The following is a 26770-nucleotide window of genomic DNA, read 5'->3' on the forward strand; positions in this document are numbered from 1 at the left end:
CTAACAAGGAATGTTCAGAGGTTTAAAAGACCTTTCAGCAAATTCCTCAAAGGAGGGTCTCCAGGAGAAACCATCTCTTCGGATACGGATTGTCTCCAGCAGCCCATTGTACCGGAGCTGAAGCAGCACCACAAAGAGGATCAGAAAAACAAAGAGAAACAGGTCATTACGACATCAGTTTTGCTCCTTTGTAGGCAGAAATTACTTCATTCAGCCCTAAACTTCTCCAATTCAAAATGAAAAAGTTTTTTTTCTGAAAATGTTTCCTTGGTTAAAAACTGAAATTACCTCATTTTGTAACTCTGATGATTAACCACTCCAAGTTGGAAGTTGGAAACCATAAAAACCAATGACTGAAATAACTTCACCTTCCAGCCATGGGCACTGCTTTGCTTCTGTCCCTTAGAGGATAGCTTCATATTTCCAAATCTGGACACAGAAGTACTCTGAGGCATGGATGAACTTCCTCTTAATCCTATCCTTTCTTATATACATTAAAGAAGATGCTGAGCTTTCTGAACTCTTCCAATCATTTTCAGTATTCTTTAAGGCATCTATACCTCAGACCTGACAGAATATCCAACTAAAATCATATCAGTGCATTTCAGATCCTATCAAAGCAATTCCATCTTGGTTTCTATTCAGAGTTGCCCCGGCTGATGAGTGAGAACAGTCTCCTCTGGGAAGCAATTTTTCTGGAATACTGTCTGTACCAGTCCCATCCAGGGGGAGATACAAAGATGAATCCTAGCGCCTGACAAGCAGATCTCATTGCATTCATGAAAAAGAAATGAGAGAGATCTAAGACTGCAAAATCTGGACCTAGCAGTCTGTGTCATAAAAACAACAAAGCACTCAGAATCTTTACACATACATAAAGTGAGGCCACTCCTTCTCTCGAAAGGGGAGACTCAACTGATTCACCTTTCACAGACTTTTGGTGGAATCTGCCCTCCCACTGAGACGTGGCAGAAGTCCCTGTAAAGGAGGCTGGTTTTGCTCACCTGCAGCAGCACCACCTGGTTGTCCAGCACACCTGGCTCCTTCTGGCTGTTGGGCTTTATGCAGCGCACAAAGTGTGGGTTGGCAGAATACATCCTCTCCATGAGCACCATCAGGGAATGCTGGCAAGGGGAGAGGAAGATCAACAGTCCATCAAGCCACAGCACTGCCACATGTGCAATATCCTGCAGCAAGAACTGTTTTTGCACCCAACAGCGACTTCCTGGGTTCTGGCAACAACCGGGCCCATCCCACCATGATCAGCCCTGCTTGGCCATCAGGAAAACCTCTGTCTACATAATGTCTGCTTTAACCATGCTTAGAACTCTGGAAGCAGTGCAGTGATATTTGCAGTGATAAAATCATCACTGCTTTCATCTCACGGGGCACCTCGGGGCAGCAGTACAGTACCCGGAACTGAGCTCCAGCAGACTGCTTCCGTGTGCTGTTGAACTTGTCATCTGCTCCTGGCATGACCTGAAACCACACCAAAACAAGGGATCAGCCCCAGAAAGAAGTGCTTGATTGACAGCCAAAGAACACTGCTGGAAGGCAGATGGCAAAAAAGGAGGGAGAATGGATGTAATGGGAGGGAAGACAAGCTAAACATATAAACGGAGAAGGAAACACAAAACGTGGTAAAAACCAAAGGAGAAACTGTTACAAGCTGGTTGCTGTCTGCTCTTATTTTAAACCAACTTGTTTCTGCCCTTTCTCAAATAATAATTATCAGGTAACATTTATCAATTGCGACATGGACCTGAAGTGCAATACCTTGGCTTTCACATGAGGCATCAGGGTCCCTGTCCTGGAGATAGTGGCTGGAAGAACAGAGACAATTAGTTGATTATGTACCTTTGCAATGCACTAGGGCTAAACATTCAAACCTCACTTCACACACAAACCTCCTTACAAATACTGAATCACAGGATGTACAGTTTCACCACATGGAACTACTGTAGGGAGCACACAAGGCAGGCATTACTAATTCAGTGACAGGATGAGAAAACCTGGAAACTTGAATTTACTAAAGGATCTAGTAAGAGTCTTGTGCACCCTTGATGTAATGGCTTCATGCGAATCATAAAATCACAGAATGAGGTTAGCAGTGTTCTCTGGAGGTCATCTGGAGCAAATCCTTTGTTCAGCACCTAAAGCCATTGCCCAGACTGGACAACCAAACTGAGCACAGATTGTATCTGATGTTTATGAGCCTTGAAAGAGTTAGGACCAGGCTAAGCAGCTGAAAAACACAGTAGAGAATAGAAATTAAATTCATCACTTTCTTGCAAATCCCAGAAAGTGGTATGGACTGAATGGGACCAAAAAATTACAAAATTTCTATACCAGAAGCACAATGTTCAGCCATCCAATTTCTAAGGAAGTATCCATGTGACCTTTCTCTAAATTTTTAATTTAATTAGAAGCCTTGGAGAATCTGAAGGCTTATTGATAACTGGAAAAGGCGAGTGTAGTGGTAGGAGAAAAATAATGTATCACTTGAGAGTTTTTTTAACAATTTGTGAAGCTCTATGATCTTTACCAGCTCCATTTCTAGACAAGAACAGAGTGTGTAGAAAGGACCAGTGGAGACAGTCTTGCACCGCCTTGGAGAAGATGGGAAGGCATCTGAGGGGTGGCTTATTCTCCGGACAGGGATACAACCCGCCTGGCTTTCCATGGCAGGGAATAAACATGTTGCTCTGACAGCTCCAGTGCAGGCTGCAGCATTCCCAGAGTCCCCTGGTGCTGCCGGCTGGGAAACACACGAGCCTCATGCCCACACTTAACTCTTGCCAAGGTGGGCCCTGGCTCATGATGGAAGTGCAGAGGACTTGCCTGTGAACAGCACACTGAGCAAGGGGGTGACACTGTTGATGAAGAGACCACGGACGTTGGCTGGCACAGTGTCTCTGTTCTTCTCTAGAAAGCCCCTGGCAGCATATTGTACCTGGGGATAGGGCAGCAGGTCACTAAGGACAGCAGTAAAAGCCACTTCCACAGCCTGCTGGGAGCTGACCATGAGTTAAACTGACTGTACTCTGGCTTGCACATGAATTCTTTAAACACACATGCACCCCATCCAGATGCCAGCCCTGAGGAACCAAACCATGCACATGCCAGAGGCACCAGAACCACAGGAGTGCAGCATAACACCAAGACATCCACCTTTTACATGTTAAATGTTAATTTTTGTAATAATGAATGTCATGAATAATAACTTAGTCAACAATGCCAAGATTAGATTACTAAACTGCAAGTTACAATGACCTGAATTGTCATATCTGCTCCTGTTCCAAAAATTATCTCAAATCAATTCAACTTAATGTGGACCAATGCTTTCAGTGCTGGTGGCAGTAAAGTTACATGCAATAATGCTAAATCTCAAGCTGCTTAGATACCAGTGAATGTGTAAATAACTGCCTCCACTTTCAAAACATTAATTACCTTGCTGTTTACACAGTGTTCCCAGGTGTTTGCAAAAAAATAGCCACTGCTATGCTCTGGAACCCATTAGGTAAAGAAAAAGCCTTTAGCCTGTCCTTTGGTGCTACACAATGGATACAATACTTTAATTTATAAGGTACTACTTTAGGACTAGAGTCCTAATAGAATTGTGATTAGAAGAATAGCAGATTCTTGTAAATCTGCTACACTTCTGAGAGGTAGCCCCACTTTCCTGAGGGGCCTTCTCTTCCTGTACCTTTACATAAATCCCAGGGAATTCTAGGAGGCAATCAACAGGAACACATCATTTCTGTTTGTGTCATCCTCAGACCACACATTCCTTAACATCAAAGCCTTATTTGTCAAGCAGCATTCCCACCCCCTCCAACATACAGTAAAACAGCATTCTTCCTGCAAACAGTACATACTTTCCCAGCATAGTGAATGATGCTGAAGCCCAAAACACGGCCTTGGGCTGGCTGGAAGTGTAAATTCCCCTTAAAGCTGCTGTTTAGTTTATCCACAAATGTCTTATCAGTTGCCTGCAAAAGAGCAGATTTCATAAGCTGCAACAAAGGCCTGATGAGGACACACAGAATCAAAACAAATGTTGGAAGTATCCTTGGCTATGCAATAGTTTTCTGCTGCACCTTCTCTCCGACTCTTCTCAGGAATGCCAATGCCACTAGACTGCCTCTGATGAGGATGTCCTATCTCATAAGTCACACATGGAGACATCTCTGTTCATCCTGCACTCCAGTCCAAGAGCTTTCTTTGTAGCCCAGATATTGGTATATTAGCCCCCAGAATATTTTCCCTGCCTCCTGTCTCATTCCTACCTGAGGGAATGCACTCTGCTCATCCAGAAGAGACAGCAGCCCAAGTGGCTTGGCCAGGAGCAGATTCTGCAGGAAAGAAGATGCATGGCACATACATAAAGCAGTGCAGGACATTCCCTCTCACTCTTTCCACCCTTTGCAGAGGTTCTTCCCAGGTGCATCTCCTCCCCAGACAAAGAGCAAGACTTTTCTCTTGGCTGGATGGACCAGTTATATCCTGTCAGTCCTCTCACTCACCAGAATAGGTTCATTATTGTTGAATGTGATGGTCTCCCAAGGCAGCCCTTCTTCCTTATAGGCAGCCTGCTCCAACTGGAAAATGTGCTGAAACAAATTAAAAATAGGTTAAAGCAGCCACCAGACTTGGCTAGACAAACCCTGAACATCTTCCTTCCTGCCCTGAACAAGAGGACAGGGGTGTGGCGCACTCAGCCACAGCATGAGAGGCCCAAGATGTAGCTGCTGCTCTCCATGGTTCTCTGCAACCCTAGCACTCACTGGTGCTGGTGCATAAAGCAGGAACATTGTCAGAGCATGAGTGTCCCTGCTATTATGACTTCAATTACTGCTTGATCCTTCTACCTCTTCCTTTCCTGTCCCAGTGGCTCCCCTACCCCAGCAGGGAAGGTTGCTGCTCTCTATCTTGCTTCAGTATTCACTATTTCTGTCCTTACAGGCAATAGATATGTTTTTCCCCAAGCTCTCCCGCATGCACCAGGCGGAGCAGTGTTCTGCTTTCTCTGCAACACAAGGTGAGGTCACCCCCAGCAGACTTACATGGTTGAAGAAATGCTGCAGCTGCTCATTGGCCAAGTTTATGCAAAGCTGTTCAAAACGATTCACTGCAAAGTTTTCAAACCCAAAAATATCCAAGATGCCTAAAAGAAGAGAAGGAGAGCACATCATGGAGCCTGCAGACCATCCCTGCAGATTACTGTGTACAGCAACACACAACTAAATCTCTCATCACACAGCTCTTGTGGCACAGAGAAAATGCACCCAAGAGAGACACCAGTGGCAACTCTTTCACAGCTTGGAGAGTTAAGAGAAGACCCACTCCAGCTTGGCTTCTCTGCTAAGCCAGAGTGCCTCAGAACAGCTTACAGTTACTTCAGATCAACTGACTGCTCAGAGCTGAACAGAGCCCTACAGACTCCATACTGCTGACTCTTATCTCTGGCAGGATCACTGTTCTGATAATGCATCCCAGCACGCAGGCTCTGTGAAACCTCATGCTGCGCCTTGTCCTTCGTTGTGGCTGAGGGATGCACATTTGAGAACAGAACAGCAGCAAGGCAGGCAGAACTCACCTATCTCCCTCAGTTCCACGTCAGGATCCACATTCTCAGCCAGCAGCTCATTGATCTTGCAAACAATCCAGCCAAACACTCGGCCGTAGGCCACCTTTGCAATGGAGTCCCGAGCATCTGCACGGAGGGAACAACAGCAGCTCACTGACTTAACAGGCTTCACAGGAGAGCAGGGCACAAGCTGGCTCAATGCATCCACCTCCAGCAACAATGGCTGTATGAAAACCAGATAAACACTGGATTGTCCCCATCCTTTACAAGGGGGAGCTGTAAAAACAGCTCTTTAATTTCAAAATCCTCACCATCCTGCTACAAGATCAGCCACGCCATACCAGGGCATTTTTGAGTCATGTCTCTTTTTAGAATATCCAGAGACTTGCTTTCTACTCTGAAGATACAGTAAGTATGGATCCCCTCACTGCTAAATCAAGGGAGAAACTCCAAATTTTACTTGGAAAATTGGATGGTTCTCTTCCTCCTAGCCCATGGCTGCTAAGTGTTTAAATGCTGTAGTCAAGAAAAGGACACAATTGATGGAAAGCTTGCTGACATTCTAAGAAGAAGACCACATTAACATGACTTATGATTAGAGATGCATAGCTTATTGTCTAGAGAAATTAGTAAAAGAGAACTAGCTAATCCCATTTCATTTTCATTTTCTTCATTTATTTGAAGCAATAATCTCTTTTTAAAATTATCTTTTAAAGTACTATAATTTATATGAACCTTTTGGTACAGATTATTTTAGATTATTTTCTTGCTTTATTGAAAAGGAAAATAACATCTTGTGCTTGTTATTTTACTCTTTTCACTCCACTTCTGACACTGTGACATCTTGTTGTTCTGGTGGTTGTTTCTCCATCTATTACCTAGAGCTCTGCACACTGCCAGCACACTGCAACAGGAGCCTTCCCCTGTTTTGCACAAATACTCAGAGTTTCTTTCTGGGCTGGACTGAGGCAGAAAGCAAAGCTAATTCCTTGGTTTCTCATTTAATCTCTGCAGTCTCCTGGAGACCAGACAAAAGCAGCATTCAAGGCCCTCCATGTCAGTAAGCAACTAAACAGATAAACACTGACATACTTCCCTCTGTGTGAGAGGAATGAAGGGGCACAGAAGGACATCTTTGTTCCCGACCAGCTGCACATGTGTGGGGATACCCTTCCATCAAAACCCAGTCTCTCTAGCCAGCACATCTGCAATTCATTGTGTTTCCTACCTTCTGCCTGCTGCTGGGTGTGAAAGCGCTGGATCTGCTCGCCTCGGGTCACTGACGTTGTACAAATCAGGCATTTTAACAGCTCATCTTCCTGGACTCCAAACTGACCCTGGGAAACAGGAAATAGACAGTCAGTTGTAAACCCTTACTCTGCTGGTGGGGATTGTGTCTGTCTGTGGGTAATGAGGTCATGATTCAGGCTCAGGCCTTTGAGCCCCACTGTAGGGTGAGTGCTACTGCTGGCACCAGAGGCAGATGTGGGCTCTGATCCACTCCACCCCTGCAGCGACCAGCCTCACACACCCCCTCTCAAACACTTTTTGTTTTGCTCTTCCAGTGCTGCCACCTTTCACCTCCTTTGGGAGCCACACCAGTCCCTGCTGAGCGGTTTAATGACTTATTGAACAGCACCACACGGAGGTGACTGTGCAGGTGCTGAAGCATCTGAGCTTCAGAGCCACAGGAAGCCACAGGAGAGGCAGGAAACCAAGCAAACTCAGACACACGGAACCCCTCAGTGATTTAACAGGAATTCCCCTCCTGTGGGCAAGAAACGACGAGCAGGCTTTCAGAAATAAGATAAAAAGGAGTTGGCTGCTGTACAGACGTAGGTGGTTCTTTCAGGTATGGTGTAGGAGGGAAACAAGCAAAGAGATGGGAGTGAAACCGAAGAGCAAGGCTGCTGGGATTTCAAACAGGTAAAAATGAAAAGAAATAGAAAGGGGAGAAGTATGTTACTTTTTTCTGTCCTGTGTTGTTAACAAAGCAGGATAATTTCTCCATCCCATATAACAAAAAGGAAACGGTCCTGGGAAATACATACTTCCTAATCTGTGATAATTTAATACAAAATAATAGAAAGCTTAATTCAAGATAACCAACAAAAATTTACAGCACTTAGGGTGGTATCCTTGGAAAAAATCTGATGAAAAAACAGAACTAAAATGCAGATATTGCACACACTGAATTTCTCCAAGGCATCATCAAACTCACTAACATAAAACATTTAGTTTTATAAAGCTTGTGTTTTATGAAGTCAGCAAGGTATATGCTGACTATGTAGGCAAGAAACAGAAACAGAGACGCATCTCTCTGGGTATGAATAGCAGTGAACACAAACGCTGTCACGGGGCCAAACTGTACATTTCCAAAAAAAACCTTGTTCTTTAGAAACCTTCACATTTTGAGGCAGAAAACATCCTCTGGCAGGAACAGCTCCTGCAGCCACACAGCCAGTGGGGAAGAGCAAAATACACACAAGGTTTCATCAAAATTTCTTGTGACTCACCGCTGCAGCCTTCAGCCATCCCTGGGAGGCCTCACTGACCTTCACAGACCCATTGCTCTCCTCAGGCTCAAAAGTCACATTGCCCAGAGACAACACTCCAGCCAAGATAGCCTGCATGTCCACTTGCTCCTAAAACACAACAGCAAGGTGACTGAAAAACTTACCAGCATGTAGCATGTAAAACACAGATGACCCAGAAGTCAGAGAGGTTAAGGGAAGAGGCAGAGGCAACCTGTGGGAAAAAGCTTTCCACAAAGTCTGGCAGACTCAGGTGGTCTGAAAGTAACATGAAAAATCTAGAGAAAGAAATAGGTCTGAGCTTCAGGAGAGCAGCTAGAAAGAAACCCTGTGCCTGCAGGAAGCACAGATGGAAATGAAACAGCCCCAGGACTAACCTGTTCTTGGAAGCCCACCATGTCAAGGGCATTGCAAACCTCTTGGTATTTGTGTTTCCAGTGTTCAGCTACTTCCTGTGTACCAAATCGTCCACTTATGTACCTGAGAAAGTGCACATCCCATAAAAACTGTCACACAATCAGCATGGTAACTCAGTCATCCCTGATGGGAGCAAAGCAGATCACCAGAAGGGGAAAGAAACTTTTCCAAGTAGTGCAGCAGAGAGCCCTGGCCTCCCAGCTTCCACGATGGACTGTGTCTCTTCACGTAGCTCCATTCAGATCCCGCTCCAGCTTCTGCTCACCCCCAGATAAAACCCCAGGGCAGAGGAAAAAACTCCATTACGCTGTTTTCCCCTTACCACCCATCACAAAGGCTAATCTAGGGTCTGCTTTTGACGCACCTGTAAAGTGAAGGATCCAATAACCCATACATCTCCTTCTGCTCTGCAGACAGCCCAGCAAACATGTAGTAGAAGATGTGGAAATTCCTCTCCCCAGCATCTTGTCGTACCACCCGTGACTTCTCTAACAGGTACTCACTCAGCTTTGCACCTTGCACTGCACACAAAAAGGTGACAGGGTGGGGAACTTCACGCTGGGGAACATGAAGCTGCCTGGGCTGTCCCACATCTCTTCTTTGGTGCCAGGAGCACAGAATTGTTTAAATTAACTTTCTTGTGTGCAAGACCCTCTAGGCCGCCCAGTACACTGGAAATGGGCTTCTCCATGCTTCCTGTGGTCTTAAGAGATTTCTGCTCACCTCTTTCAGCAGAAACAAAGGCTTCTGGCATCACAGAGTACTACTGGCTGTTACCCTGCACTCTCACCCCCACATCCTTGCTGTACTCCCACTCTGTCCAAATCCAGGCCTAATCCTATCCAGGTCCTATCCAACAGTGGTTGCTGTGAGATTTTACTTAATTGTGCACCCTTCCCACAGGGAGGCACGTGCCAAAATTTTACCCTCCACAAGTTTTGGCTACTCAGTCCACTTCCTCCACTTCCTAACCACCCCCCAGGTTATTAATTGCCCTTGACTTTACCTGAATTTTTCTGGAAACGCAGCTGTATGTATTTTCCAAAGCGGCTGCTGTTGTCATTCATCACTGTCTGGGCATTACCAAAAGCTTCAAGCAATGGATTCACCTAAAACAAGTGAAGAAGCAGAACAACCATTCTTCAGATTAAGCAATCCAATCTAACTTGGAAAAATATATCTTCAGCATTTTCTACTCAGAGATCAGCTGGAAAAGGAACTACTCCATGAATATGGATGAGCACCTATTTTGTCTCTGCCTGGATAAAGAAATTCAGAGGCAAATATCACAAAGACTAAGCAGTGTGAGATTAACAGTGATCAGTACAATTGAACTGCTGGGATCTTAGTAAGATCATTGAGTAATTTGTTAGAAGACAAGGTTGGTACAACCTATTTCCACACAGTACCTGCTGTCACTAGATAATTTGAGTGCTATACAACAGCAGTAAACAAAGTCACCATGGCACTCAGTTAATATAAGTATGACAGCTTAGCTACTGAAATTTGTAGACATAAGGACAGTGTATTATAAAGAAATTAACAGAACAATCAGACCAGCTTGCTAAGCTGGATGCAAAGGTGGCAAAATGAGAGTTTTTCTGTATTTGAGTAAAGACTGCCTGTCAACTGGAAGAACAATTCCTCAGAGTAGATGCTGGACAGCCTGTTGAAAAAGCTTTAAGGTATGATGGTAATCCCCCAAAGGACTAGCTTTAGTCCTTGGATATATCTACAGGAACCAAATAACATGCATATTATTTCTTCACTGTCACATCTGGGCTTTCCAAGGGCAGCTGATCTGGGCTGAAGTGAGTTATTTACAGGGAAGGAACTGCAAGCTAGCTCTAGGCACTCTGCAAACACAGCTCTCCTGCCTGTGGAACCTGCTCAGGTCAGAAGCAACCTGGCAGTGTGGCCCAAGCCAGCTCTAAGCAGAGACAGCAGGTGTATCAATGCCACATTCCCACAACCCAGCACAGACATTCACCTTGGACCCACCATGGACGACGCCACACTGAATTAATTCACCATTCCAGGGCCCAAAGCACAGCACGGGGCATTGGGTTTATGTGCCAATATACTGGTTGCAGGAGGAGCTAAAGCTGGTTTCTGTGAGGAGATGTCAGACACAATGCCAACCAACAGAGCCATACAGACCTGCCACTGGCCAAGGCTGAGCCCACCACTGACAGCAGCAGCACCTCTGGGATAAAAACTGCTGCACACCCACAGACGGGAGACAGGAGTGGGAATGCGTGAGAGGAGCAGCTCTGCAGACACAGGGCCAGTGCAGGAGGAGGGGCAGGAGCTGCTCCAGGAGCCAGAGCCCAGATTCCCCTGCAGCCCCTGGTGCAGCCCTTGGTGAGGCAGCTGTGCCCCTGCAGCACAGGGAGGTGCAGGGGGGAGCAGAGATCCACCTGCAGCCCCTGGAGGAGCCACCCCAGAGCAGGGGGATGTGCCTGAAGGAGGCTGTGAGCCCGTGGGGAGCCCGTGCTGGAGCAGGCTCCTGGCAGGACCTGTGGCCTGTGGAGAGGAGCCCAGCTGGAGCAGGTTCCCTGGCAGGACCTGTGACCCTGTGGGGGACCCACACTGAAGCACCCTGTTCCTGAAGGAATGTACCCTGTAGAGGGGACACAGGATGGAGCAGTCTGCTCCTGAAGTACCTCAGGGAGGGTACTGACACTGGAGCAGCCTGCTCCTGAAGGAGTGCATCATGTCAAGACATCCACACTGGAACAGTCTGATCCTGAAGGACTGTCTCCTGTGGGAGGGACCCCATGCTGGAGGAGAGGAAGAACATGAGGAAGAAGACAAGCCCAGATAAACTGTGATGAACTGACCTCAACACCCATCCCCTGTGCTGCTGGAGGGAAGAAGGCAGAGAAACTGGGAGTCAAATTGAGCCTTAGGGTGAAGGGAGGACTTGAGGAAGGCGTTTCAAGATTTGTTCCCATTTCTCATCATCCTACTCTGACATTAACTGGCAAGAAATTAGATTAATTTTTCCTAAGATGAGCCTGTTATGTCTGTGATGGTAGTTGCTGAGTGATCTCACAGTTCTTATCTCAACTGATGAGTTTTTGTTATGTTTTTCTACCCCTGTCCACTTAAGGAGGGGGAGTGACAGAGTGACTTGGTGGGCACTGGTTGAAGTTGGCCTACCACACAGAGAAAGGCCTCTATGTTTCCACAGGAAATCTGAAAAGACAGACTTTAAAACGAAGCAGTCCAAGAACTCACTCTTGTTAATCTATCGCGTGGAAGGTTTAAAGTATGATTTGTTTAAAAAAACCTCACAACTCCCTGGGGAGAAATTCAAGTGGAAATATTTCAGAGAAAAGAGTCAAATATGTTTCCAAATGAGCTAGTAAAGATATATGAAAAGAGCAAGCAAGGCAGTTAGCCAGCCAGCAGGTATGTGCCTGACAGTATAAGTAGCCAAGGATGGGTTACTAAAGGGTGTGTGAATTCTTCATCCCTCTGTACCATTAAATCAAGATCCCACTTTTTTAATGAAAGTGGCACGTCCTACCATTTTCTATCTCAAACAGGAAATTATTTAGAAAAATGTCACCAATCTCTTGTAAAAGAGAACATGATAAGTGACTGCAATGGTTTTCTCTAATTTAACAATCATCTCCAGCAAACAGAATTACTGACCTATGAACCCTTCTAATTTGTGGCCAGCTATCTCACCATTCTTATCCAATATTTCCTTATGTGTCTTATGTGTGGCTCCCTGATTTCCAGTGGTGATTCACCAGCAGGCTTCCTAAGCCTAATGCAAGCTTCTGCACCTTCAAGCACCATCCTGCAATGACCTACCTGAAGTATCTGCTGCTCCAGCTGTGAGTTGCCTTTGCATAGGTTCATTATGTGCTGCAACAACAACTTTGTACTCTCTGTTTTCCCAGCACCACTCTCTCCACTGCCAAGAAAAAGCAAAATAAACTCCATCAGCCTTAAAGTATAGTTGTTCTGCCCCTTATGGCTCAAGTGCTCCATCACTTGAGAGTGTTCTGCAAGAGTTTCACAATTTTTTCAGCAAAATCACCTGTGTGAGTAAAAACTCATGTGCCACAGCCTTACACGTGAACCATGAGGTTCTTCATAAGGGAAATTTTACCCCTCTGCAAGGGAGTACAGATATACCCCATGCTGTCACTTCTGGATGGGATGTATCAGACAGATGATTTGCTCTACTTCAAAAGCCATTTGGTAAATCAACTCCCTTGCATATGCTGGAGCCAACAACTTCCTCTTTCTCCAGAGAGATCTGCCCTATCTACACCACATCCACACCTGGATACTAATCATGAGATGCTGTGGCAGTCTCAGATCTCAAGTGTTTCACACATCCATGTGCCAGACAGCTGGGAATGCAGGTGCAGAGCTGCCCACACTCCCACAGTGCCAGCAGTGCATGTCACTGTGCTGTCACACGTCCACGTCACTCTGCTGCCACACATCCACGGTACCTCCGCCTCCAAGTCAAACAACCAGCTCTTGGAAAGTGCAGTCTCTCCTGCCCTGGGAGAGGGAATGTACAATCACCGAGACAACATGTCCTTAAATGACAACATCCCACCAGCTGAGGACTTCAGCATGTGCATGGAGAAAAAAAAATAAATGCAGGAAATGCTGGAGGCATACTTGAGGGCAGGTCCCCATTTCCTTTAAGCCGACCTTTGAGCGTGTGGTGTGGCTTTACTGCTTTGTAGCTGCCAGTGGCTCTGTGCTTGGTATCAAGTATGTGTCATAGGTGGCTAAAAAACCTCAAGCAGGTCCCTGGTCTCAAGAACAGGTCAGACCAGCACCATCCGAATACATACAAACAAAAAAGAACCATTTTGCCAATTGAGAACATGCCATTCAGTGCCCTTGTTCAGTATGTGAGGTGTATTTTTAATTTTCAGTAACTCCCTTCCTCACAAAAAAAAATATCTAACAGCACTTCTATGGCTCAAGCTTGACCTTAGACCCTCCAACAAGCCCAACACCTTCACAAGGCAAGCACAGCAGGCGTGTAATTGGCCCCAGCTCTGAAGAAATGCTAAGTCATCTTCAGGTGACCCAGGTGCTGTACTGTAGCACATACAGGCTATGACTAATATCCTTTGGCACTGGGAAGGCAAGAGGAACCAGCAGAATTTGTGGCTGAAGACAATTTGGTAGCAATGAGCACTTATGATCTGGCAGCAGCTGCTTCATCCAACATCACCTCTGAAGGAGGCAATCTAGACCTCCCAGACTCAGCTGGAGACACCAAAGAGACCACCAGGGACAGCAGATCCTGGTGAGTTTCTGTGGTGTTGTGGTGAGCTGCGGTCTAATAGGCATGACCTCTTCTTCCCTGTTCACCCCAACTGTGCTCATGTAGGAAGACTTGTTAATTAGTGTTTCACCACCCACAGAGAGGAAAACCACAGACTTCCTGTGAGAGCAACACACAGACCAGGTAAAAGGACAGGAGTATATCAGACTCATCTCTGAACTGCTGGCAGGAAACAACCAGACCACTGACCACAAATTCTCACAGGCTACTCTTTCTTACCTTCCACCTCCCAGGAGAAATACAATGACTGTTCTCTATCCCCCAAAGCCCCACCAGCAGTGCCTCTCTCACCCAATGACCCCATGGTCACCACTTGTGGAGAGTACTTCATGTAAAGCACAGGCACCAATGGCCTGAAGGCTGCAGAAATGAGTGGGGCTCAAGTGCCCCTCAAAGTCAGCTCCCAGTCCCACCAAAACACTCAGCAGTCATTCAGCAGTTGACTTCCACACCATGTAGACCAAAAGTACTAAATGATAAAATGATCAGAAGGCAAATACAAAGAAGCATTAAATTGAACAAGTTGGCAAGTAGCATTTCAACTGAGAGGACATTTAAACTTTTCTTCAACACCCAGCTGTAGAAAAGAGGCAGTTGATGTTTCAAGGCTCTCTCCTTGCTGTTCAATGCTTTCTCTGCTAGTTGATGTTATTTAAGGCTTTCTCTGCTAAATGATGCTACCTGCTGTGCTGCAGAGTTCCAGCAGAACAAGAGTGACAAAATGGAGTAAAATGTTCATGATACTAGTACGCTCTTTGGTTGAAAGAACCACTTTCCCCCGACTTCTAGAGCACACAACTGCCCACGACTTCAAGATCCTCCCTGACCAGACTCCCAAAGGTCCTAGAGCAGAAAAGCACGTTTTAATACTTCCTGCTCTTTGCTTACACTTGGGAAGCTCCACTTCGTAAAAACTGGTTCCTTCCATTATCATCCTTTCAACTTTTACCATGGAAGTTGTGTTGCCAGAGCAGAGCACCCAATGGCTTTTCCCAGAGCTGGATTCCAGTGGCTGGTTCTCCACCAGAAGTGAACTCAGCATCTTTACTGTCGTAAAGATTGCTGGCCGAGCTGCTCCAGGAAAGCCAGTTTTGTCTGCCCACACATTCTCACGACGTGCCCGCTAATCTGTCTCGAAAGCGGTCGGGATGAAGGATGTCTTGCCAGCGCAGATGGATTTTGACTCACCAACAGAACCGGAGAAGCGCTTCACAAGAACCTTGGGCAGGGAGATCCCAGCGAGAGCTCGGGGGCCACCCCCGGTCCCCCGCCGGCCCCGGGACCTCCGCCCGCCCTCACCTGATGAGGATGCACTGGTTGTGGGGTCCTCCGCCCCCGCGGCCCAGCATGGCGTGGTAGGCGCGGCTGGCCACGGCGAAGATGTGGGGCGGCAGCGCGTCGGTCTGGAGGCGCCGGTACCGCTCGGAGACCTGCGGGGAAGCGGCGGCGGAGAGGGGTGAGCGGCCGGGGGGCGGCGGGGCGCGGCGGGAGGCGCGGTGCTCACCTCTCTCCCGTAGAGCGGCAGCGGCTGGAAGGGGTTCATGGCGACGAGGATGTCTCCGATGTCGGTCTGTGGGGACGGGACAGCCGGTCAGCCGAGCGCCCGCCGCCGCCCCCCGCCCCGACCCCCGGCACTCACGTAGATGTGCTGCTGCAGGAAGCGCTCCCGCAGCCCGGCCAGCAGCGCCGCCTCGTCCAACTCGGCCAGCGCCGCCAGGTCCCCGGCCGCACCGGGCGGGGGGCCACGCTGCCCCAGCGGCACCATCGCTGCCCGCCGCCGCCCTGCCCGGCCCGGCCCGGCCCGGCCCCGCCCCGGGACCGCCCCGGGACCGCCCCGGGACCGCCCGCCGGGGCGGGGCCGCCGTTTGAACGCGGGGCGGCGGCGGGACCGGCAGGTAACGGGCGGCGGGGGCGGCGTGGGGCCGGGGGCCTAATTCTAACTATAACCAAAACCATAACCGGGACCGCCACCGGTGTCGGTGTCCCGATCTTCACCCGCGGAAAGGTCCTAGGCAGGATGAACCCCTGAATAGCCCAGCCTGACTTTAGTGGTAGTCCCGCTTTAGGCACAAGGCTCAGCTGCATGACCCATAAAAATCCCTTTGGCTAAATTAGTCCCTGATTCCTCCAAGTATTTCCTGAATCCATGTCGTAGTCAGAGAAAAACATTTGGTTAAAGTTTAGTAAATGTTTTTTTAGTGTGCTCATGTGGCTTGGTTTTTTATTTTTATTTTTTTTTACTGGAAACATTTATTTATTTAAAACATGTTTCATTTGATTAAAAAACAAAAAAAACCCCAAACAAAACAGAACTCTGATAATGAGTAAAATGCCTCGGTTTTGGTCAAGAAAATCTTTCTGTTCAATCCCAGAAGACTTTTAATGGATCTTTTCTCATCTGCTGAAAAAATATAGTACTCTCGGTTTTGATTGATCCAAAATACATTTTTAGTACCCTGCAGCACAGCGAATTGAAGGAAGGCTAGGTGTGTGTTTTACTTCCGGTATTAACTCCTGCAGTGTTTACTCCTTTAGTCCTCGGGGTGGCTGAGGACTGGCTGTGGGCTCCAGAGTTTCTCCCTTCCCCTTTCTCTCCCACATGGGAGATATGCGGCCATGTGTTCCTTGGAGCTGACCCACCGTGTGCTTACTCTCCTGAGACACCAAGAGAAGCTGTGCAATAAGAATAGGTCGTTTTTTGCGGGTACTCAAAGCATTTAGAAGTGGTGAAGGGGATGCTGCTAATGGTGTACTAAAAGGTAGTTAACAGTAATAGAGTGGTTTTTGAACGTGAGCTGGGGAGAAACCGGAAAAATGAAAGCTGGAGCAGTTCTGTCACTTGTGGGTGAAGTATTTTCTGGTGTACCCAGAGGCTGCAGACAGCTCTTACCCTGCAGACCTCACATAGAATATATTGTGCAATAATGGGAGTGTTAGAACTTCTTTATGCGAGCAGTAGATGGTCAAACCTGGTATAACTTGTTTGTTTTAATTATTATGTGTTTAAAAGAAATTGGTCTGCAAAATGAAAGCCGTGACTGCAGTCTACCCGGGCTAGAGGTGTTCTGTGAATGTCAGTGCTTTAGTCCATTACTGGTGAGTACTTTGCAGCTGCACTTGGATAGAATCATGGAATGGTTTGGGTTGGAAAGGACCTTAAAGACCATCTCCTTCCAACAGCCCTGCAAAGCCCAAGGACAGCTTCCACAGACAGGGTGGTTCAGGGCCCCATCCAGCCTGGCCTTGAACTCTTCTGGAATAATGCTAAGCTTAAGGGAGTGTTCCCTGCCCTGCAGTGCACTGTTCCTCTCCATCCACACCAGGTCTGCCCTGTTTGACCAAGATGTGGTCTTGGGTAGGCTTGTGGTTGTGCTGCAAGTGAATAGGAGGGCAAGCTCTGGAGAAGCTGCTGCTACTATAAAACATTGTGCATGTCCCTCAGCTCTTTGGACTTCTGGCAACTCATTAAATGCGTCCTGGTACTCATTTGATGTGAAACTTCTGTTTCAGATATTGATTTATGTATCTGAAATGTCTCTGGAAGACGGTGTTTGACAAATCTCCTTCTCTGTGATGACACATGTTTCTGCGTTAGTGTATCTTGTCCATGTGGGAAACAGAGCTTTCCAGTGGCAAGTCAGATTCCAGCAAAACTGCAGACTTGATGCTGGGGCAAGTATGCAACTGCCTGCACTACCTTTTCATCAAAAGAACAATATCTAACAATATCTAATAATAATAGTAGATAACAACATCTAATGTTCTGCTTAAACATGCCCCTTTCTCTGAGTGTGATAAACAATGTTTTTCTGTGCAACAAAATCATGATACTGTAGCAGAAGAGCAGGAGCACAAAGTACAGTTAGAAAGTGACTAAGCAAGCCACTGGCTTCTTGGTAACCTCCATGGGAAAACAAGCAAGAGTGCTCTCTTCTCTTTCCCAGTGGAATGCGGAAAGTCCTGTTACAGTCCCCCACAGGACAAATCTTATGGTTATTTTCTACTCATATCCACAGTACCTCTTCCACCCACAAACTTGCTGGAGTTTAACAAGAATTTCAGGCAAAGAATGGGGCGGTCAAGGAATGGGAAGCAGTGGTTTGCACATGGGATTGTGCACCGAGATTTGCTTGCAGATGTATCATTATGTATTGCTATTGCTTTCACAGCCTGGTCTCTCTAAAGGTGTTCCTCTGTTTGATGCAGGGCCCCTGTGCCCACAGGAGGGAATGCAGAAGGAAACTGTTAATAATGGTTGCTGGCAACTGACTGCCCTTATTTCCTAGGGAAGTTTGAGTTTTTAGCTTAGAATCCTACTCTGCAACATGGGTTATCCTTTTGTTGTGTGCCCATCTTGCTTGGCTCTCCAGGATCCTTTACCTCCCTGTGTATCAACCCTGACTCTGCCATGAGTGCCTCATTCCTGCCATTTGTGGTTGGAGCAAACATTGTGGAAGACCAGCGGGCTCGCTGGGAGAGAAAGCGCAGCAGGACAGCCAAGGAACTGCTGGAAACAGAACACAAGTACCTTGAGCAGCTGGATTTGGTGCTCACAGTGAGTATTTCTGCCCCTTCTGATACGTGGTGCCTTCAGACAGCGCATATTTACTCGTGTTGCCATGGGGAAGGGTCAAGAGCAAGACTGTGGTACATCCCTAATGCCTGGGACACCTGCTGTGGCTGAAAAAGGGTTTTTTGTTGTTTTTCTTTTGCCTCCTCTGTAATATTCAATTGCTCATGGGTTTGGCTTTTTGGCCTTGGTCTATACACAGGCGTAAATCTTTTAAGTTTTGATTGAATAGGGTGCTCGCCCTAAGACGCCTGAGATGTATGAACTGTAGGGACACAGACCAGAAAAAACTTATGAACAAGATGGTGAAAAAAAGATGCATTGGAGGATACTGAAATAGACTCTTTTCAATGCTGTAGTACAATTCCATGTGTTTACAGTTATGGTCAGAGCTACAAGTAAGGCTTAATCTGATGGTGCATATCTTAGGTAGACAGTCACAATATTGATATCTTTCCAAGCCAGAGAGTGTTCAGGCTGCAACTTCTGGGATCTGCTGTGTGCCACAAGTGGCCTTTGAGTGACCTCAGAGGTTAATTACCTTGGCAGCCTCCCAGTACTTGAAGGGGGCTTTTAAAAAAGAGGGAGAGTGACTTTTGACACAGGCACATAGTGATAGGACAAGGATCAATGATTTTAAACTGGAAGGCAGTAGGTTTAGATTAGATGTTAGGGAGAAGTTATTTACTGTGAGGGTGATGAGGCACTGGGACAGATGGCCCAGAGAAGCTGTGGATGCCCCATCCCTGGAAGTGATCAGCCAGTTTGGATGATGTCTCTGACCAGGTGGGAACTAGATGGTCTTAAAGATCCTTTCCAATCCAAACCATTGAGTGATTCTATGATGATTTGTGAATGCTACCTGTTTGAAATTTTATTTTTTTTTTCTGCTTAGTACTTTGTGACAATTTTAAGGGCCAAAGGGACGCTGAAGCCAGCTGTGTTGGAAACTATATTTGGACCCCTGGAATCCTTATATTCAGCCAGCCAGTAAGTGGACATAGGATGCAATTCCTTAATTATGTTGGGAGGACTCTATGTTGATGAGAAAGTAAGATTTGGTGAAATAAGGCTAACCCCTTGTAAAACAGGCATTCACTTCTAGCACTGCTAGCCTTGGTGGCACTTGGAGGTGTCCCCAGGAAACTCCTGATCTGTATCACATATCTGGGTACCCAGTTACTGGACAGTGGTTTAAACTCAGCAAGCCTGTTCCACAAGGTCTTCTGTGGCTTACTCTCTGGCCTCCAAGCACAAATTTGGTATAGAAACTGGATATGAGGTGGAAAATGGCAAAGGCAGATGAGCAAAGGAAGGAATCAGAAAGAGCTGTGAAAATGCCATGGGTAATGTATCCCTCACAAGCTCTCTCTGCTCCTTGTGTACAGTGTTCTGTCACTTCACCTGGAGAAAGGGAATCTGGGACCAGGACTGGAAAATTTTTGTCAGAGTCTGGATCTTTATGGCCACTATGCTGAGAATTTGGAGCTTGCAAATAAAACCTTGAAGGTAAATATGTACTTTAGTCTTCATATGGTTTCTCTTTTTCCATTCTGTGAAACTGCCACATCTTTCCATATATCTTCTGTTTCTGGAGAGATCAGTTTCCTTACTTTTTTCTGGCTTGATGAAATTCTGGCTTTCTTCCACAATAAAGTGGTGAAAATTTCTTTACTTAGAGCTTCAAATTTCTGATGCCTTTTCAGGTGTTTGTGTATGTATGTGCATATGGTGAGCACTGCTTTCTGAAACAGTTTTCTGTATTTACTCCCACTCCTTCGTAACTGGCAAGTCTAAAGAGTTTCCAGGCTTTCACTACGATACAGTGATCTCTTTCTAGGAATTGTCTGGTCTCCTAGTCTTTCCCACTACCACCAACTGTATCCTAGTATAGTGGGATTTCCTCTTCCTTCACATTTTTTTTCCTATGTTGAAGACCATTTTTTCTTTCCCGCTTATGTTTACAAATACAACTTGTTTTCAAGAAATTTCTGCAGAATATATATATATATTGCAAAATTCCAAAGTCCTGACGGCTGTATCTGGAATTTAAGCAACTCAACTTCCAGTTTTGTCCATGCTTGTTTCCAGATGCAGAATGTACTGGGATGTTTCCCTCTTTGTATGCATGTACTCATGCTTTTGATTTTCCAGGAGAAAAAGCCATTTTGGATACTTGTCCTAAGGAGGTGGGAATGCAGATGTGCATTGCTTTTTCTTGAAAGGCATGACAAAAAGCCACAAGTGCACTCCTTGTTTTCCTAACTGGGTCAACCTTCTCTTTTTCTTTAATTTCATGTATGGAGGGGAGATATCACTTCAATTACCCACTGAAATGAATGATCAGGAGGAAGGGAATGGCTTGCCCATAGCCACAAATTAAGTTGATGCTTGTGGGACTCGAGTCCTAAACTCTAAGTTGAGGTGTTCCAACTTCTGGTACAGACTAGGGCACATAGTTCTTTCTGTAGTCTCAAAGCTAAATCCCTTTTTTTCCTGCACACAGGAGCAAGTGAGGAAAAATAAGTCATTCCGTCGGTTTAAGAAACTCCAGGAGACTCGACCTCAGTTTCAAGGGAGGAAGCTAGAGGATCTGCTTCCTTTGCCCCTGCAGAGGCTCCACCAGTAAGTAAGCAATTGTGAGTCTTCAAAGGATTAGCATAAGAAGGGAAAAAGGATTGTATCACTATCTTTGTTGCTATGAAAGGGAAAGTTGCCTATTGAGTCTCAAAATCAGAGCCTAGAGACAGCCATGAAACAGAGCTAAGGATGTGCCTGTAAAGTGGAATCAGTGTGCATAGATGGGAGATGATGCAGGAGGGCAGTTGTGTTTAGCCCTGGCTCCCTCCTCTAGCTCTTGGGTAGAATTGGACACTTTCTGCTGTCTCAGTAAGCTACTGAAGCTTGGCTTTGGATAAAAGCAAGCTGACTGAAATGCTGCAGAAGTGGTGGTTTCTGCCACAAATGCTTTTGCTCCATTTTTATGCAGGTTGCTGACCTGGAGCATTGTGACTATTGGAGATGGCTCTTTTTGGAGAGAAATGAGATTAATGAAGGAGACCTTCTCTTTCCTCTCTTGCTATCAGGGCCACATGCTTTCCTCAGATTTGATGCCTATCACATTTGTCTGAGCCTGGACAGTTCCACTCAGGATCACTGCATCTCTCTCTTGAGGCACCAAGCCTTCCCGTCTTCAAGAAATGTTTAGACAACATCATTGGACAAGTGTGATTTTTAGGGTTGTCTTAAAAATGCAGAGACATGAATTGGACTTGATGATCCTTGTGGATGCTTTCCGGTGATCTCTTTCTAGGAATTGTCAGGATATTCTATGATCATCTCCTCTTTGAAGAGGCAGACTGACTGCCTGAGCAGAGTGCTGCATGCACTCATGGGCAGCCCTTTCTTGGGGAGTGTGTGTGGGTAATAATGATGGTTTTCTGGGAACCCAGATTCTGCTGCTATAGATCCAGTAGCTGTTTTTCCACCGTGATCTTATCTACACTAAAGCAAATGTGAGAGATTGAGCACTTCTCTTCTCTGAAAATAACTTTGAGAGATCATACCACAGTCTTTCATGTAACTTTATGTAATGTTTTTAATCAGCTGGGCAGAAGTAAACATGAAACTGATTGGTGGGTTTTTACTGTAATTCTTTGGATAATTGTTTTAAATTTGCAAAACAGCAGTATATTTGTTGCTGTCCAACTATTTGGAAAAAATGTGAGCTTTTTGATAGAAAGTCCAATTTTTTTCATTAATCAGTTCTATCATGTTCAAATTTCTTTAAAACTCTATTAGCATATGCACTAGATCATATGAATTCTGCCAGTTTGCAGATCTGTTAGGTTCCTTCAATTTGTCTTTACTGGGAGAAAGCATTTGTAGAGATGTTATCCTCTCCAGTAAAGACTGGAAAGGAAAAAAGAAAAAGGCGGGTCGTAGTGAAGTTCTTATAGAAATGCCTTTATTTTCTTGTGTGGGCAGGAAATATGTATGAATACCGCTATTCATATGTGGTAAAATAGAGAGTTCAAAGAGAAATTTGTTCTTATTGAAGGCAATAACAAAACATGTGAATTCTGAGACAGCCTCATGATCTTGAGTGATTTGTGAGTCTGCTTCTACTGGATCCCCAGGAAAAGCCAAAGTTTTGCAGATGTACAAAATACTTGAGTTATTTTAGCTGAGACATTTGATGATGAAATGAATGAATGAAGTGTGACCAAAACAGCCTGGTTAGGCTTACTCTGTTTCCTGGCTGAGTGTTGTTCACTGTGCTGCTACTAACAGGAGGTGCTGCTGCTGTTCCTGGTATGTTGTTGTGAATTAAAGCTGCTCTCTCCATCTCAGGTACAAGCATTTCTTCAGAGACCTGTTGGAGAACACCAGCCCAGACACTGCTGAGTACCAGAAACTTGCAAGTAAATGCTGGCACTTTGATCAATGATACACTCCTTGCTAAGAATATCTTGACTCCCGCCTACTGCCTGGTTTCAAAGGAAAAAAAATCTTCCTCTCTCTGGGGTTCTAGTGGATTATTATTTTCCTTCTCCATCTTGATCAAGATGTCCCTGAGAACATGTTAGGAATAAAAATATAGAGTAACTGCCTGTGAAAGTGGCCTAATATTTAGGTTGGAGAAGTGGCAGCTGGTTTTTTTAATACTCTGCTGCTTGTGAGGCACTGGAACAGGTAGCTCAAGGAATTTGTTGATGCCCCATTCCTGGAAGAGTTCAAGGCTAGGCTGGATATGGCCCTGGGCAATGTGGTTTATTTGAAGGTGTCCCTGCCCATGGCAGGTGTGTTAGAACAAGATGATCTTTAAGGTCCCTTCCAAGCCAAACCATTCTCTGACTGTCTTGGTCACATGCCTCAATTTTCTAGGATAATTTGTGACCTTCATGCTCTATCCAGTCACAAGAGGTGTCTCCCAGGGCTCAGTATCAGGGTCAGTCCTGTTTAATATCTTTATTGATGATCTGGATGAGGGAATCAAGAGCACCCTCAGCCGGTTTGCAGATGGCACCAAGCTGGGTGTGAGTGCTGATCTGCTGGAGGGCAGGGGGGCTCTGCAGAGGGATCTGCACAGGCTGGATCCATGGGCCAGGGCCAGTTGTGTGAGTTCAGCCAGGCCAGGCGCTGGCTCCTGTCCCTGGCTCACAACAACCCCTGAGCTCCAGGCTGGGACAGCGTGGCTGGAAAGCTGCTGAGTGGGAAGGGGCCTGGGGGTGCTGGTCAGCAGTGGCTGCACACGAGCTGGATGTGCCCAGGTGGCCAAGAAGGCCAAGGACATCCTGAATGTATCAGCAGTGGTGTGGCCAGCAGGAGCAGGGCAGCGACTGCCCCTCTGTGCTGGTGAGGCCACAGCTCAAATGCCATGTCCAGTTTTGAGCCCTTCACTGCAGGAGCGACGCTGAGGCGCTGGAGCGAGTCCAGACAAAGAAGGCAGTGGAGCTGGAGAAGGGTCTGGAGTCCTGTGAAATGTGCTGAGGGATATGGGTGTGTTTAGTCTGGGTAAAAGGGGTGACCTGATCACTCTCTACAAGTACCTGAAAGGAGGTTGTGGCCAGCTGGGGATTGGCCTCTTCTCCCATATAACAAGCAACAGCACGAGAGGAAATGGCCTCAAGCTGTGCTAGGGGAAGTTCAGAATGGACACTGGGAGGCATTTCTTCATGGAAAAGGTTTTTAAACACTGGAATGGACTGTCCAGGGAAGTGGTAGAGTCACCATCGCTGAAAATGTTCAAGAAATGACAATCAATGCCATGGTCTACTTGACAAGTTGGTATTCAATCCTTAGTTAACTCAGCTATCTTAGTAGTTTTTTTCAATCTAAATGATTCTATGATTTTTACAAGCAGTTAACACCACTTGTAGGGCATTTTCCTGTTTTTGCTACCAAATCCAGGAAATTAGTCCTCTCTATGATGTTTCATTGGCAAATTTAATTTGTTAGTTGAATTGTTAGTTGGAAAGAGGCCTCTGAAGGTGACCTAGTCCAATCTTTCACAGAAATTCCTGAATAAAGCTGTTGTTAATACTTGATTTAAAACTTTTCTTCTTAATTTCATGCTGTCTTTTCTTAGCAAGAGGTATAAGGTGAAACACGCATTCATTTGTGATAACTTCAAAGTATGCTGCTATAATTTCAGAGACTGTGAAATCTGTTTGTGAGGTATCTCACTGGGTCCAAGACATCTTTGATAAGAGAGAGAACTCCTTGCAGCTACATCGGGTTCAGAAATTGCTCAAAGGACAAAAGACTCAGGTTTTGACTGCAGGTGGGTCTTACTGACAACTCCCTTTTAGTTCTGCCATGCTGAGATACATGTACATATGTTCTCCTTAATCTCTGACTCGACTCACATTAACCAGTCTTCCCCTTCTGCTCAAATTCCAGATAGGTGACAAAGGGGTATGACTACTAATTCAAGCACTCTTTTTTTTTTTTTTAATTAAGAATTTTTGAGTAAGGATAAGCAACATCTTAATTGCCTGGCATTCAGATAGGAGAAGCTGATGACATGGGGTTAGAAGTTAGGAACCCAAAAAGATCAGGAGTGTAAGTCCTGGGTAGGAATGAAAGAGGGACACTAAATTCTTTTGGCAGAGCGTAAGCAGTGGCATTATCCCTACTCCATTGCAGGAACCACAGATTCCTGAGTGTCAAGGGCACAAGAACTGTGTTGTTGTTTACATTAAGCTACAAGATTAATGACATTCTGTGCTCACCCTTCACATGAAGAATTTTCTTTTATCTGTATGGTTAAACTGAGCCAGAAATCACTGTGATTGTGTTGCTTATTGAGATAGATAAAGCCACGGTCACTGGCATGTAAGAACATTTAAATGGATAGGTCTCTTATGTGACTGGGTGCTCTCCATGCCCAGACCACACTCTGAGCTGTGTAGTAAGTATTGTGAGAAATGTGCCCAGTCTGAGCAATTATGAGATGGTCATTTGGGGCTTCACCTGTAGCCTCACTCAACTCTGCTATTGCAGAGGTTATCCAGGCACAGTGCTGCAGATGGAGAAGAGTGTTAAAGTCACTGTGTGTGAAGGTCTCTAATGCAAGAATCTCCAGGTACTTGTGAATTAACACATGGACTTCGGGATGAGAAAATCTTTCCCTACTGGGATGGGGAAAAACTCAGAAGGGTAACACTGACAAAGCTTATGGGCTGAGATAAAGACAGTTTAACAAGTAAAGCATAAGCTATTCATGCAAGCAAAGCCATGCAAGGAATTCATCCCCCACCTGCCATGGGCCAGCAGGTGTTCAGCTATTCCAAGGAAAGGGCTCTGACCAGGGCTCTACCACACATTGTGGTTACCTGGAAGCACAAGAGCCATCACTTTAAAACTCCTCCCTTTCCTCCTTCTTCTCCCAGCATAACCGGCTGAACATGATGCCATATGATATAGAATGTCCCTTTGGGGATTTTGGATCAGCTGTCCCAGCTCTGAGCCTTCCCACGTTCATGTGCACTCCCAAGCTCCTCACTTGTATCTTGAGGAGCAGAAGAGACCTTGATACTGAGCATTGCCTACACAGAAATAAAGAAAAGATCCCTGTGTCCTCAATGGTGTTTTCAGTGCAAATCCAAACCAGCCACTATGGCAAAAAATAACTCTATCCTAGCCAAACCAGCACAGGTAGAACAAAGGTTACTTATCAGAGGTCATTCTCAAAGATGCTCAGTCAATCGGCAAATTAATTTACAGTTCTGTATCCTGTCCTTAGAATATTTTGGTGCTGCCAGGTGAAAGGGAGCTAACACAGGTATGCTCTGCTGCTGCTGAGCAGAAGCATGTGTGGGGGTGCCTGTGCATACTTGGGGTAGTGTGTAAGTAAAAAGGTCAATCAGTTATTCTAATTAATTTAGAACTAATAAGATAACACCATGAAAACAAACAAACACCCCAAAACAGTATAACTAGACCAGAGATGGCCATTGTTTCAAAGTGTTTGGTCCACTGATTATTTTTGCCTCAGAAAATTCTAAGACATAGTAGGATGAGTGTTGAGGGTCAGTAAAGGCATTTCCATTATCTAGGACAGAGAATTATTATAGTCATGTTTTCCATTGGCTAGAGTTACATAGTTATCATTGGATGTGAGAAGCACAAATGTAAGAGGCAGCTGCGGCTTGCTAGTTTTGGGCCAGCTTTCCAGAAACAAAATAGCTTTAGCAGGACAGTTAAGATTGTGTCCTATTGCCAGGAAGGAACAGGAGAGAAAACAAAACGCTGTAGGTTCCGAACAAAGGGGGAGTGTTGGAGATGGGTGTCTCACATTTTGCAGTGTCTCTGAG

General features: G+C 45.8%; 2 protein-coding genes across 2 annotated transcripts in view; one reads left to right on the forward strand and one right to left on the reverse strand.

Annotated features, from left to right (window-relative positions):
* On the reverse strand, window positions 1-18289 carry LOC311164983 (myosin-IIIb-like; the record flags this gene model as incomplete). The annotated part of the gene is made up of 20 exons (XM_084224690.1): window positions 1-117; window positions 1005-1124; window positions 1414-1479; window positions 2546-2556; window positions 2842-2953; window positions 3879-3992; window positions 4290-4355; window positions 4527-4601; window positions 5067-5167; window positions 5600-5716; window positions 6819-6927; window positions 8107-8235; window positions 8502-8604; window positions 8906-9062; window positions 9548-9650; window positions 13888-13978; window positions 15179-15309; window positions 15384-15449; window positions 15519-15809; window positions 18260-18289. 20 exons carry the CDS (start codon window positions 18287-18289, stop codon window positions 1-3), a joined length of 2109 nt encoding a protein of 702 aa, XP_084080816.1.
* Window positions 18288-26770, forward strand: part of ARHGEF39 (Rho guanine nucleotide exchange factor 39) — a gene marked incomplete at both ends in the record, with an annotated part of 11372 nt that continues 2889 nt past the window's right edge. The window contains 6 exons of the mRNA XM_084224691.1: window positions 18288-18434; window positions 19345-19439; window positions 19838-19958; window positions 20956-21074; window positions 22803-22873; window positions 24607-24735. Of these exons, the coding sequence (XP_084080817.1) occupies window positions 18288-18434; window positions 19345-19439; window positions 19838-19958; window positions 20956-21074; window positions 22803-22873; window positions 24607-24735 (682 nt within the window). The remainder of the gene's footprint in view (window positions 18435-19344; window positions 19440-19837; window positions 19959-20955; window positions 21075-22802; window positions 22874-24606; window positions 24736-26770) is intronic.

This window comes from Fringilla coelebs (genome assembly GCF_963513975.1).
Source record: "Fringilla coelebs genome assembly, chromosome: Z".
Classification (NCBI taxonomy): Eukaryota; Metazoa; Chordata; class Aves; order Passeriformes; family Fringillidae; genus Fringilla; species Fringilla coelebs.